Here is a 15,974-nt window from a genome sequence, read left to right as displayed (position 1 = left end):
AATCTGTGGCATTTAGTTCTGCTAGTGCGTTACATCGAACAAATATATCAGCCAACCGACGACGCTTACAAATTCGGCGAAGAAACCAGAGAAATTAGCTTGTTCTCAAAATAAACTATATGTAAGACCCACCACACGGACTCAATCTCCGTCACATTCCGATTCGACTCCTATGTTGGGTTGGCTGACTACAGAGCGAATAAACAGAGCAGCTAATAATTCCAGGCCAGACGGTGGTAAAAGTGTGTCTCCTGTCCAGTCTTTTTCCGTATTCCACCGCCAAGTGCATCAAAATCCTATTCCTTCCATAAGGCCGTCAAGCATCAAACACATGCCACAGATTCAAGAAGACACCATTTCCTCAAGTACCAGCCAGTGCCAGACACAGCTGAGTCAACAAGACACGTATGTAACAACGCCCTCCAACATTTGGATGAGGACCTGAGCCGTCTGATGGCTATGCCTCAAACATTGGTAACTGCTGCAATTCCAACCGTCCAACAGTTCACAACGCCAACACCAACTGCACATCAGTCGGCCCCCATGTGCACAAAATAAACAAGAAGGTCGTGTTCATGTATCATCTTCCATTTCTTCAAATCTTCATCCTTCATTCTAAGTCAGCAAAACATTGTATGACATTATCCCTGACCAACATAAAGAGTTGAATACTTATCAACATGTAAATGTTGATATTCTCTATGTTTTGGTTGTCTTTTGTCCACGAGTATCATCGGGCTTTCTCCGCGACGGCAGCAGCGCTGTTACTCAACCAACAAACATAAAGTAAATTGATGTCGCCAGAAATAAACACAAACCAGAAGAGGGTAGATACGTGTTTTTAGCAGGGCAAGGGGTTGTGTAATAAATTATATTCCACTATCGGCTGCAAAAGGGATGATTGCCTTTTTATTCATTTTTTCTTAAGTGTTTCTCCAGCACACACCGTGAAGGTCAAGGAAAATTTTCCAGCAAGCAACTGGCCATCAAACAGCAGACCGGCAGACCGGAAACTGACTACCAGCAAATGCTTCTACATCTTAATGACATTTCTAGTTTTAGCCTGCACCTAACCAACATCCACACCATACCATCGTAAACAATTTCTACTCAGGCCTTCGAAACGGTTTTCATTTATGCATTTGCGATACACCACTGGCGACGATTATTGGAAGCAACCTTCTTTGAACTCGCTGTCAGTCAAATATTGACACCAAAATCATTAAGATAGAGGTAAAAAGGGCTATCAAACCGGCCCTTTTCACCAGCCACCATTGCTACATTTTGCTGTAGAGCCATTGGCATAGCAGATGAAAAATATTATTCGAAAAATGGCTGATTGTCGATCTTTCCTTATCATGGAACGAACTTACAAATTTCTCATCGAAAAGTATAGTTCAGCCTCTCTATGTCAAAACTGAATGTGCTGTTTCTGCCTTCTCGGATCTGGACAGGGATCATGGCTCTGTAAAACTGACATGCCGACGCTTTTAAGTTGGCGCATATCCATCCTTCTAAAGAGCACCTTTACGGCATACACTGGAGCGGCCATTTCTACTTCCCCATGTGACTTCCCTTTGGTTCCCATTCAAACTTGAAGACTTTTTTATTTGCTTTCTTTAGCCCTTACGTGGGTGGCACATAATGTGTGTAATATTGACAGCATTTTCAGCCTGTTTGATGATTTCCTTACTGAGTACCCTGTCGCATTTCAGGCAGACCAAACTATGCTATGGCGCCACTCAAATTGCTGTTCAATGACTGAGAATTGCCATCGCAAAACAAAACTTTCGGCCCTATCATCCTCCTGAACTACCTGGGTACCATAATGGATACCATCAAGATGGAAGCTCGCCTCTATAGCGACAAACTCTCAAAAACTATTCAAACTCGTTACTTCTTCCTTCGACTGCAGATAGTGGACGTAGAGGAGGCAGCTTTTGAACCTCCTGAGCCACATGAACGCTGCATGCCGAGTGTTTACCCAAGGAGGACATTCATATCTAAAATGTTCGAGCTCTCGAAGTCTACACAGAAACTTGACAAACACTAGCCATTTCTGCTGAAAGCAGGCAGGATCTCGTCATGTGGCACCACTTTCTCAGAAATTGGAAACGTATTTCCATGTTCCTGGATTCTTATATGACAATCGTCTTGGACATGGACCTACATACTGTTGCGAGCGGTATCGAGCATAGTGGTTACTTTATCAGCCATCGGTTCAACGAACAGTGGAAAGACAATCTCCAGCTATATTCTGACCCAGCACTCTCCATAGCCTTGCAAGAACGCTATTTGATTGTTTTCAAATAAAAACTTCTGTTGGGACATATGTTGGCCTGAAATAGTAATATTTTCACCCTGTCAATTCCGCCTCATTTAACATCATCAACAAGGGTCGTTCCCATACACCTTTTATTATTGAATTCTGTGAAGACTAGCAATTACTGCAGCCTCGGTTTTTAGACCGTATGTTTTTGGGACAATGCACCATTGGTGGTACCAGTTTCCTTGCCAAGTTCCCCGGAGGTAATGTTTCATAGTACTGTGCTGTAATCGAGTTCCAGCAGGCATGCTCAGCCAAAGAACAGCCCATTCCTACTCATTAGGGGTGTGTGCATGGTTGCAATATACGGTGCTATCAGGCACTTTGGACTCTAATTCCCTACCTCCAAGGAGAACCTAATATATTTCTTAATTCATTGCATACTTTGCATTTCTATATTGCAATGAATTCACCACTAACTCACAATTGTTCAACCCACAGTACAATCTTTGTATCGGGAACAATAGCACTGAGAACGCTAATGAAAAAGTTTTTGATGTTACGGTGCATATCAATACTTTCAACACAAACCAATTCCCCGTAGTTTCGACTTTCACCTTTTCCCCAAAGACCCCCAATCTATCCTGTTTCTACTCTTTGTGGGTTTATAGCAGTGTGTCGCCACATGCATGCTGCTCCACTGGAACTGCTATTCTACCTCCCAGAAAAAAACAAAACAAAAACAAAAACACAAACAAAAAAACAATCCAAAAACCTAGATTATGGTACCTTCACAGACTCTTTGCAAGCTGTTCGAAACTATCGCGCATAGTTTTCAATCCTACCAGTTCGGAAGAGATTCATTTCGTATCTGTGCAGCCAACAAAGCTGCCACATCCATGGTGCCTTACATCTCATCAATGTCAGGATAGATTATCCAGCAAATGCTACCGTCTATATATATACGACATCATAAATTTCCTTGGGTCGTGCTATCCATCTGATGGCAACATGGCAATTATAGAAACTTTGTTTTACGTATATTGGGACTTCAGTGTCAAAATAAACTTAGGACTTCTAATTGTTTGACCATTGCTTTTTACAGGGACCTTCTTCTCATGAACTGTTAACAGTGTTGTTTGACTTAGCCTATTCAATGCATGCCTTAACTTGTTTTGCTTTTACTGACACGCAGTCTAAGGTTAGGGTTAGTCAAACTCAGTTACCAAAATGTTCATTTTTGCTTTAGATGATGAAAATTACAGAAAGTTAAATTACCCCACACATGTTTTTCTCCTGTCTGACACTTACAGGAATGTATCATTCTTCATGATCCGCTATGGTCAAGTCACCTGTGTGGATAGCTCAATCATCTTGTTTCCGTTCCCAACCTCGGAGGCTCGTATCATATCACCATTATCCCCTGGACTAATGCCACGTGTCTTTGTCACTGCATGTTTTCCACCTGGACTTGCACAACCAACTGTCTCCCAAGGTCAAACTCCCCTAGGCTTACATCATCAGCCTGATCCTTGGGCTCCAATTACCTACTTCATGTTGCCAACATGGATTCGTAAAGTCCCCTGTCCCCAACGCTCCCACTCCTCATACTTGCTTATGATCGAGTTTCTCATTATTTTCTGTTACTTTATGTCTCTGGCTAGTCAACCAATATGTCCCGGGAATTTTCTCCTGGGGCTCGTATCATAACGCTTATAATCCCCAGCCTGTAGCTTACCTGTTTATATCTTTCCAGGCTCACACCCTGACCCTCTTGGTCTGTTTGGCCCCTAAGGCTATTATTATACAGCACATGGTCTCCTGGGCCAACCATACCCTCCCCATCTTCATCTCTGCGGTACAATCCCTTGCATGGAAATCCACCTATCAACATAAAAAATTATCCCCCTACATATTCCGCACATTATATCTTTCTTGGGGTCACTTCAGTCATTCTTAGTTCCCACACTTTCGGCCTCGCAAGATGGACCCCAACCTTGGAGCAGTTACTTGACCTTGGCTCGTGGTCATCAACTACCCCTTTCACTCTGCTACTTGACTGAAGGGGCTCTGTCCCAACGTTCTAGTTGTATTCATAAATTTATTCACTTTCGATTCAAAGCATAGTTTTATATAGCTCTTGAGAAAAGTTTTTGATGCTGTACATGCAATGGCAGTTTTTTATGTGTCGCAATAAAACACTCTTAGTTATCATCAGTGCAGTGTCACAGTGGTGTGTTCAAAACTGAGTAAAACAGCCCACCACCTTTGAGATATGCAAATGGTTACTTGGTATTTTCATTAATAAATCCGATCAATGTGTAATTTTATTATATATAATCCCATGAAATTTTTCTTTGTTTGACGTCATCGTACACGAGTGTTTTTCGCGGAGCCGTACAACTTTGAGCCGAAGGCGAGAAGTTGTGCGGCTCCGCGAAAAACACGAGTGTACGATGACGTCAAACAAAGAAAAATTTCATGGGATTATATATTTATCACATGAACAGTCTCCGAACTCTACGTTAGATAAAATGTGACAAAATTATTTCGTAGGATAGCAGAGATATTCCATCGATTTGAATTTTTGTGGGCCGGATTACTTTCTTTCCAGTTTGCGCATAGCCAGCTGTGAACGGTCGGTTAATCCTGGTGATATGCAGATTACTTTCATTCATAAATGTGAGTCAGGTTTGAAGGCTACCAATCAGGGAGCCGGTGTTAGTCACGTGGGCTTAAATTTTGATACAGAGCAAAGGAAACGTCTGTCAATCACTTTACTGCCGGGGTGGGCCGGTCGATTTGCAATTTGATGACAGCTTCGACCGTCTCGGTTTGTTTTGGTCTGTACGATTATCGCGTGAATATTTTTTTTATTCGGCACCTTATCGCTTGAAATTGTTGTTAGAACAATAAAAACTTTACGTTTTCAAAAGGTAATTTTGATTATTGAACATCATGACAAAGTAACGGTAGTTCTCTTTTTGGAAAATGTGGTGGCCCTCAAAAGGGCCGTTTATGGTTTGGGTTAGATCATAGATGGCCGACCGGCTTACTGACTTTGGCTGTCCTCACTGCTGTCGTATATCACTGCTACACGACGACGTTTGCGTTTCGGAGACTGAGGTGATGTTGCTCCTCCGATATTTACTGCAACGTTGATCGTGCAATTATTATAAGTTGCAGTACCAAATATTCCACCGACTGCCGCTGTTGCCGCAGGATGTTGAAACGCGGTCGCAGAGGAGACGACGTTGCTGCTGACGTTCGATGTTAACGTTGCCCCAGAAATAACGGTCGCGGTTCTGGGTTGTTGGCGTCTTCCGGTCTGTCATTTGGTGTTATTTCTGACGCAGTGCAGGTTGGTTTTAAACGTGATGATCGCGAGAGAATCTCCGACATCCGCTGCTGATCGTCGAGCGAATTCACCGCGTAATGGTTCACGCTTTGCACGTTTCGGTGACCGGAGAGCTGCATGAGTTTTGTTGGGGGAACTCCGCTGTCATGCAGACGTCTGATGGTTGTTCGTCTCACGCTGTGGTTGGTTTTTTTACCATCGATACCGGCTTTTTTACAGATCGTACTCAAGATGGTATCTAACTTGTTCGCTCCCATCGGTTGACGTTTGAACTAAATAGATGTTTCTGGTTTATAATTTATCGCCAGATAGAAGGGCGCGTCATTCGCTTGATGACTTGGCGGTCAAGGGAGCGCATACTGTTTATACGCGTACACGGGACAGCGAGAGGGGTAGTCAGGAATAGCGAAAGCCTTTGGTGGATAGGCCCTAGGTTGTTTGTTCACTTTCCCGGAAGATCTTGTCTTATTTTCCCTCTCGTTGAATTCTAAGAATTCGGTGTTGTCAGCGGTACGCTTAAAGGTGATGTCTCCCCACAGCATCTGTCTGCTCTCTTGACAGCCTCTGAACCCGAAGTGTTTCTGGTTGTTTAGCCAAACGAGAAATAGTAGCGCTTCGGGGTTGTGTGTGCCGATCACACCTTTTTCATAAAGGAGCTCCTCCTCGCGTTCCGTTAATTCTTCGGCTGCATTTGGTTTATTGACTTTGCCCTGGGTCTTCAATTGGGCACGTTTCGCTCTTAAAGTTGCCTGCGAATTGCTAAATTCTTTATCGCGGCTGATCGAGAATTTGTAACCATTCTCACCGAGGAAGCGATCTATCCCACGCTGGTAGGTCGTAAGCGAGTCTGGTTCGTACTCAGAACCATCTTTTTGACGGACGCCAGCGTAAAAGCTGCCGAGATAGCAGTCAAGGACATCTGGTGGAATTTCGGATATCGGTCTTGTTTCTGAAGGTCGCATAGTACGCATCCACTTGTTGAACTGGTTTACGGCACAATTTGTGGACTGCACCGTATTTTTCTTCCTCTGTTCGGTGATCAGCTCTTGCTTGTCGGTCTCCGAGAACTCGACGTAGCGCGATCACGATGGCTGAACGTTAGAGGAAACGGGCCGCGTATTTTCCTCCATACCAAAAAAATCATCGGTTCCAGTAGCTCTCAATTCCTCCGCTAGACGGAATAGCTCGCAAATTTCTTCGTCGAGATCTTCTGGACGTTCTTGGGTCATTTTGCCGTGTTTTCTGCTGAGTTTTCGTAGCAGCGAACGTTAGACGCACCTTACCGACTGGCAAAATACTGAGAAAGGCGCAGACGACAAAAAATTTGTCCTAATGTTCCCGTTATTTTCCGGCCCCATCGTTAGTCGTCAGCAGCTACCGTCTGCAGCATGCGCAGCCCGTCAGGTTTATAGGATATAGTATTTTTAGTACAGTTCAACACCTTAATATTTAACCAAGCATGTCAAACTTTCAGGCCATTCTGAATACAGCTTATCACAAACAAGTATCACTTTATTTTTTCTAAATATTGTTTACGGAAATCACACTAAGCTGGTCAGGTAAATACTTCGCAAGCTCTGAGCTGGCCCTCGGAGCCGGCCGCGGTGAGACGAATGTTGTACTCATGCAGAAAAAAGTTCCGGTTGATGACGTACAACAGGGGTAATTCGGATTTCTTATCCGTCCTGTTCTACGTCACACAGGTGGGAATTCGGGGCAGTTCATGTGATAATACACGTAATGCCATCTTTACCAATCAGACATACTTATATTACTTGTACATCAATGTCTCGTGCTGTCCTGATACCAAAGGAGGTCAGCCATTGGCTGGCAGGTTGGCTTCACTACGCTAGCAGCGCACATCCATCATAACTTGTTTTTTAGAATATATATATATATATATATATATATATATATATATATATATATATATATATATATATATATATATATATATATATATATATATATATATAATATGTGTGTGAGTATATATATATATATATATATATATATATATATATATATTATATATATATATATATATATATATATATATATATATATATATATTATAATATATGAAGGAAAAGCAACAACAAGGAACAAGGTCAAACAGTGTTTCTTATTCTAGGAGGTGTCGAGGTTTTTAAAATATCACAAACTTACAATGTTTGCGAGCCTAAAATGTTCCATTTGATGGCACCCACTGCATGAGTGACCCAGGCTAACCGGTCACAATGCAGCCGTCGACAAAATATATCTCCGCTGGTGTCAACTCGTCAATGCGGAGACCAGTCGTCAATGTTTCCGTCTTAAGAACTTTGATTTTTGCAGTGACACGTATCTCGCCCGTATACCTCTAAATTTGTCCCTTGACGGAAACTGTTCTGTTGTCCTGGTCTACATACATACATACATTTTCTCCGACTGTGTCCTGGTCTATGCATTGCTCTTCAGAGCGTAGATTACAGCTAACAGCTGATGTTTTCACTAACAGACCTACACTGACAATTCAATTCAAATCGAGATTTTAGTGTTAAGGAGTTGTTAGGTGATGAAGAAATTTATCGTTATTCGTCGAATGACTTGATGTTTTGAACCTTTTATGATGCTTGCCCGAAGATCATATGGTCCTTAATTATTCAGTTAAACCTACGTTGAGGTGTAGCTTTCAGGTTTACTGCCAAGCACGACGTCCTTATAATTGGCGTCTTCACTGAGCTTTTCAATCCACCGACAACAGCACCAGTCTATTGTTTGGAAAATATAAAGCTTTGGCGACTTGAAATGTCTTTGGAAATGCCTTCTGTGTCGTGACAGAAAGCGAAAAAAAGGGTGAACTAAGCAGTTTCAGTATAAAATGATATTTATCACGAAAAAAAACTACTTGCTAAGTCAGGGATAGAATGCAAACTGTTAAAGTGTACAGGCTACGTATCTCAGCTTGGACGGCAAAACTCCGGTCTCAGAGTTGTAACAGTCAGTCCGATGAATGAACAGTCCTTTGGCTTGCAGGCTTGAAGTTGCACAAAGTTAACAGTATAAATCCAGCGTTGGCGCTGAAGGTCTTGAAAAGTCTTGCAATTAATACTGCTGGAGTTTCAGAAGACTTGAAGAAACACGCAAGAGACATGATCTCAAAAATGTCTGACTGCAGGCCTGCTGTTCCAGTATTTATACTCATGTGGTTATATAAGAGCATATAAGAACAATTTAGAACTTTTATTGACATGCCAATTACTGTTCTAAAGTTATCTCTTTTACACAACTAATTAAATTTCCAGAATATTCCTAACACCACTAATTTAACTCAAGGTGTAAGGTCGTTAAGGGCAGTGACCTTGAGAATGTTCTAGACTAATTCCACTCAGGTCATGATGAGTGTTGGGGAAAGACATACATTAAACACCCCCTCTTTCAAAAAGAAAATGTTTCAAAGAAAAGTCTCTCTTTCACAAATGTAATATTAAAGCCCCAGTATTTATAACTTTTAACAATATTTTTCATATTTTTGATTAAAATGACATCCTCAGTATGTGAAAGTAGACCATAATTAATACTGAATCGCATGGTTTGCATGCCCAGCCTACCTCACGATTAACAGTAAAAGGAGTGAAAAATGACTTCTTGTCCGGACCTGAAGTCAGCTTTGTTGACACACGAAACGAAACGTAATCACACCACCGCGCATGCTCAACCACATCTACGCAAGTTTTACTGTGGCGTCCGTAGAAACTATACGCACTTCGAAAAGGTCTGGTCCATCGAAACTGGAGACTCAGCTAAACACGCGCGAAAGTCGGGTGAAATACAGGAAAGATATAAATATGTAAGTGTTCACAGATTGTTCTGTCTATAATGAGCCGTGCAAACAAACGTCTTGAACAGCTAAACTAACGATAGAGGCAGTCCATTGTAAGCTTCATGCAACTGATGCAAGGCATTGCACGTTGTGACCAAACATACGGAGATCAAGTTTGCTGAATGAATTGAGAGAGAAAAAACATATATGAATAAAAATTCAACACTTCACCATTGCAATCATTGAACTAGTCGTTTCTTCTATTATGGAGTATAAGGAAATTTCGTTGACAATAAATGACGGGACTGATTCTGCTCCGTCTACTCAAACGAAGTTTTGTGTACGGCCAGGCTACACTGCAGGCAACACAGCCTATCAACTTCGCATATCGTTGCCGTAATTGATAACGCTCAGAAAGGAAAATTATATCTTGAATGCAGTAAAAAAGTCATACTTATTAAATTAAAAGTATTTCCAAATAATATCGAACATAACGGGTATCTAATCCTCACAAGGACTACAGTAGTACAATATCGGCTAGCTGCGATGCGATGGAGCTCCAGGCATGGTAAAAGTTCGAACACCAGACAGATCCCGGCCTCACTGCAAAGCAGCCGGCCAAACACAAAAAAACAACACGCAGTGTAAAATCCGTAGGTCAGAACCATTGATCATAAATTTTCAGAACCAGTGATGTTTAAAAGTTTGTATTGATCACTTCATTTAGGTTTATGTGAATGACTTTCTCATCGAGCTGCGTGTATAGAATTGTCCCGGCATTGTCCATGCAAATTTGGGGCCTGCCTTAGCTCCCTCCGATCGTCTGTAGACTACAGCCAAAATCACAGTCCTAAGCAATTGTACAGTTTTAAAGTCAGTTATGTGTATCATGAATTTTATACAAAAATATGTAAACAACAGAATTAAACCAAGAGGTTAGTTTGCTGTCGGGCCGGGTGCGCAGAGGACGACTGTAGGCTGTACTACATGGAGGTAGTAGACTGTACGAGTGCAGCGGGGCTGGCCGAGATGGTGTGGGGCCTGCAGCAAGGTAAAGTTGACAGCGTCCATTGCAGAATGCCCGCGTGTTATCCTTTCGCGTTTGGGAGGAAATTTACCGCTGTATTCAGAATGCCTTTTTACCAGTATAAAGCTCATAAACTGATGCATCAAGAGCCAAGAGTCTGTAAATTTCTTAGCGGTAGCTCCATTGTTTTTTCTACATTTTCGCTGAGATACAGCCGTGCGTATATACTGGTCCCGATCGTTCTGACTCAGGCGTTCACAGCTGTTTAGGGAGCCGTCATTATTTACGACCTGGGGGTCGGAGGAATTACATTAGAAACTCCGAAATTTTGAGTCACACCCCAGCCAACCATGATGACTTTGAGTAACCCCCTCTCTAACAGAAAGTTTGGCTTACCTGAGCCCATGTAACAATATGTAGATATAAAAGCTCACCTAATAACCAGTCTCCGACCATATAGTATTGTTAAATTTGGATGGGTAGCATGTCATTATGGTATGGTTAAATGTCCAAATGGTTGTTGAACACAAGTCAATTAAAATATACATTTCTATGATAATATAAAGGATGAATTCACAACAGTTCAGTTTTGTCCTAGATCCTGTGCACTTATAGTGATATCTGTCGAGAACATTTCTCCATGACCCAGCCTCTCCTTTCACCTCTGGTAACGACTGTAGAAAACTACTGTGTGACATCATCATCACCACTGTCGATCCTCATCTTTACTGTCGCTGGTGCCATTGAGTACATGAACAACGATATCATTCTCATCGTCACTATCTTCTCTTTCATAATAAGTATTGATAGTAGTAGCAGCTACTTGTAGTTTTTGCCTTGTTTCATCTAGTTGATATGTATTTGTTCTGTTGAAGTATTTATTTTTTTTATTTAATATGTATCAGAGTAAAATATACATTATCAATTAATCATTATGTCATTGAGGACAGAGTAAGACGAAGAAAAAACATTTTGATCACCCCCTTATTAGCTTTCAATTTTTGAATGACCCCCAGGTCGTAAATACTGACGGTTCCCTTACTTGCTGCCAAAGGCCATCGCGTTCACTGCATTCGACAGCCTACCATACATTGCCAAACTATGTTGCTTCGATTTCGCAATCATCTTGCCGCTAAAGCAACAATCAGCTGAAATTTATTACTTCAAGTTACTCAATTTTGATGGCTATTTGCCTACAGAAGTGAGCCAAGTGTATTCAGTGTCGTCTTGATTTTACATCGGCACCCGGAGTTCTGAGTAACAAACTGCAGGGTGCGCATCGGTGCACTGCCGACTGCAGTTTGAATAATCCGTATATAACGCACACTGAACCAGAATAGAATGTCAGCCTCCTCTCCCAAGTTCTGTATCCTCTGAAACAGTAGCAGTACGTATTTGAACAGAAAAGAACAAAATAAAACCATTCGCAGGTCATTCAGCCGGCGACCATTGGTGATTACCCAGGCAGTGTGGCGTGCATGGCAAGTCCCCAGGAATGTTGCAGGCTCGATGATGTCATCAGTATCGGCGTTCTCGGTCACGTGCACAGCCTACAAGTTGTCAACAAACCCGCGCGGCAATCCACTCGATCGGGCAATATTTAGCGTTTGTATGTCACTACGTGAGCACAAATTTGACTTATTTCTTTGATGAAAAACATTTCACGATGGATGTAAGAGAATAACATGTAATTTCGAACATAAAAAAGGTTAAAAGTTACAAATACTGGGGCTTTAAGAATTAAATTCCTCAATCAAGACAAGTTGTTGTAATCTTTCGTAATTCTGACTGACCTTTTTAGAAGAACATCAACGATCAAACAGTTGTTCTTTCGTTCGAGCAAATTCAACATAAGTTTGATTCTTTGCCTTCTCACAATCCCTAAATTTCTTACGGTAAACGTAAGGCACCAACTCATAGCGCTTAAATATTAATTCCTTCACAGAATCATAATCTGAAGGCTGCTCTACTGACAACTGAATGTAAATTTAGCTGTCTTTACCCACCAAAGCACTTTGCAAAAACATAGACAAGGACTCCCAGGCCAATTCAGACTCCGAGCAATTTTCTTAAAATGAAGAAAATATTTGTCAACATCCTTTTTGGAAAGGGTTAACTAACCTGAAATGCTTAGTGATGTCAAAATTTTGAATGGAATTTTCCTGACTTTCCAAGCTCTAAACGTTTCATTTGCAATCTTTCTTTCATTTGTAATTCTTTTTCTAATGCCTGTCTCTCTTTTCATTTATAATTTCATTTTCTTAAGTTCCAATTTGCCTGTATTTCTAATTCCAATTATCTCAGTTTAAAGGTAGACTCGGGCTAATTGTCTTCCAAGGTGGATTCCTTAAATTGGGCTAAATTAAATAAATGTTTTGCAATGTACTGTATTTCCCTCTTGCGCATAGATCTTTTGACTTCTACTTTAAGGAAATTGGCCAGTGCGATGAGGTTGTCTTTTGTGAGTCCTGATCAAAGTCCTCCAGAAATTCGTCTGGTTTGAATTCCGCCATATATAAGTGGTTATATAAGAGCATATAAGAACAATCTAGAACTTTTATTGACATACTAATACTGTTCTAAAATTATCTCTCTTACACAACTAATTAATTTAATTTCTAGAACATTCCAAACACCACTAATAGAATTCAAGGTTGTGAGGTCGTTAAGATCAGTGACCTTGAGAATGTTCTAGACTAATTAAACTGAGATCATTGAGTTTCCTAAGTACGCTGTTGAAGGCCATTTAATACTAACAATACATATGGTCGCAGACGAACATAGACTGTCTATATTTGTCTGTGGTATGGTTTAGAAATCTTTGCTATACTATCTCTACTAGGTGAGTGGGTGCCGTATGTTGTAGGTTGTTTAGGTAAATGATCTAGCAGGCCACTAATGCACACCACTTTGCTAAGATGATGCTTGCCTACAATGTTTTCGAAGAAGATGTCTTTACGTGACGTAATTGTTCGCAATATATGTCGGATTTGCGAATGGTATATTTTGAAAATAATATTATTCTATTCTTGTGCCTCAAGTGTTCGGAGACAGAGCCTAGCGTAATATTTGTTAAGTCATATGACAGAACCCTATGACCTGTGAGTGCAAGCGCGCCGTACTAGCGGTATTTGCACGAGTGCTGCTCTGTATTCTTCGGCAGTCCTTTCACGAGCAATTGAAGCACACCGCAACACGAGGGCAAATATCGCTAGCACGGCGCGCTTGCACTCACAGGCCATGGGGTTCTGTTTTTATTTTATATGTTCTATATTTTATTACATCATTTATCGAGAGAATCGACGATTAGTCATGCGTACTACTTGTCTGACAAAGCTTCAGGGCGATCCTGCGGAGTTCTCAATATGTGAAAAAATCAAAAGCGTTCCATGCTCAAAGTTCTTTTTGTTTGTACAAGCAATTTTCTTTGTCGTAGTTTTTTATCGGTAATATCATGCATTTTACTAAAACTAGCATCGAACCAACGTGAAATGAAATCTTGTTGACGATATTGTTTTGTTGACAAACAGAAATAGTTCCGGGTCAAAATTGGTAAGTACTCATTAATATAAAGGAATGGCGTAATGTTTTTGGTATTGCTCTGCAGTGCAAATGCCGGTAGTACGAGCGCGCTTCGATGGAAGTAAACTGTGGTACATATGTAAAAATTCCATATATTTGGGAATTAAAAAAACGAAAACAGGCCACTTTACCGATATGAATTCTTTAGTTACGGTCTTGCTGTTCAAAAGAAGGACAGATAAACCTTTTTCGCAAGAAAATTCGACGATCAGTGAATGTTCAGTAAGGAAAATTCACATAAGTGTTCTGAATGTCCATTAATCTGACATATATTTGCATTTTCTACAGCCAAAAGACCTATATCCGCCCTTAAAATGGAGTGAACAACGGAAGAACTAAAAAATATTTTAACTACCATAGTAACGATTTTTTAAACGTATTTCTTATTTTAGAAATGATAAATGCCATATTGTTGAAATTTCATGTTTTTAAATGAACGATCTTTGCCTTAAATTGATCATGCATATGCTAGTAAGCGACCAACCACATTTGTTTCGACAATATGTCAGCTCCGGAGTTCTGAATATTTGTTTCATGTCGAAAGTGTCACGCGCATGTAACATTTGGAGAAATTTCTTCCATAGCCATGGTAAAATTCCCACTCCTCACATCAACGAACTCGAAAATGAGTCTGAAGATTTAGAACTTTACGGAATTTTAATTATCCTTAAAATGTAAAAGGCTATAACTGCAAATACAACCTTTTTTACTTCTCAATCCTAGCACCAAAAATCAAAACATCTCGTCCTGACACTGGACAAAAGTTTGATACAAACTCAGAATATTTACGTATATTGACGTATACTGAACACAATATTAATTGCATATGTAACGTACATCTTTGTATATGGAACATTCTAATACCTTGATATGCGTGGCGTATATCTATGCAGATCATGAGTATACGTAATGCAGATCTTTGCACACAAAGTGTACACTGTAGTTTTGCATTTTATTAATATACGTACGTGTATAATTAACGCATTTGACACATGTACAGAATCAGTATATATGTATACATTGTTGCATATCAAGCGTTTTGCCCTGTGTGACGAATCAGTAATATTCATTTATTGTAAGACTTTATCAACCATATCTTTGTGAAATATACTCTCTGTTTAGTTATCAGATCCACCTACGGGCTGTCGTGTGAGCTATCACGTAACATACCAGTCTGAGATTGGTCGGCTTCTATAAGGGTAAAAGATATTTCATCATAAACAACATCAACAAAATTTGATTTATCGAGAACTTTCTAAAGTTCAATATCTCCTCTTCCTTCCTTCTGCTATATAATGTCGGACCTCTATGTTACTTGATTTATTGTTATCAACCCTAACATTTATCGTGTCAACAATGTGCACATCTCAGTTGTTGAAAGTGTTGAGCAGTTAGCTGACTACACAGAAAGAACTAGTTCTGTTTATCGTGGCAGTTAAAAATTAATAGAGAGATTTGATATGTTCTCAATATAACTAAGGAACTTCGTGTAAATTATGATGTCGTAGCGACTATTTCAACAGTTCCGATACTGACAGCTTTAACGCCTATAGTAGGTGTTGTTATTGATGTAATACAAGGAAAAAACAGGAGTAGCAAAGAGACGGGAGAAGTATCAACACTACTCTGTAAAATAAAACAATTGCTTACTCAAATACAAGAAAAAGCCATGAGAGCCTCGGAGTCTCCCAGGATCTTATTCAGAACATATTTCATCAGGCTCTAGAAATTAAAAAAAAAACACGAAGGATTTTGTCCGCCTCTGGAATGACATATGAGACATTATGGACAAACAATTGTGAAAGTTGAGCAGCACTGCTTATTATCTTTGAAATAATGGTCTTGCCATCAATTTTGAGCTCGTGTTGAGAGACTGTTCAGTTTCTTCGGCCTTGGAGGCTGGTTGATTCATGGGGGTCACTCAGTTTTTTACTTT

The 15,974-nt window shown here is 40.4% G+C and overlaps 1 protein-coding gene across 1 annotated transcript; it reads right to left on the bottom strand.

Moving 5' to 3' along the window:
- Nucleotides 1-5,968: 5,968 nt before the first annotated feature.
- LOC139125178 (uncharacterized protein KIAA1958-like) lies at nt 5,969-6,586 on the bottom strand. The gene has a single exon (XM_070691283.1). The coding sequence runs from the start codon at nt 6,584-6,586 to the stop codon at nt 5,969-5,971; it is 618 nt and encodes a 205-aa protein (XP_070547384.1).
- Nucleotides 6,587-15,974: the final 9,388 nt, after the last annotated feature.

This window comes from Ptychodera flava (genome assembly GCF_041260155.1).
Source record: "Ptychodera flava strain L36383 chromosome 3 unlocalized genomic scaffold, AS_Pfla_20210202 Scaffold_25__1_contigs__length_14229661_pilon, whole genome shotgun sequence".
NCBI lineage: Eukaryota > Metazoa > Hemichordata > Enteropneusta > Ptychoderidae > Ptychodera > Ptychodera flava.
Note: the sequence above shows the minus strand (reverse complement) of the source record. Positions and strands in the feature narration are given on the sequence as shown.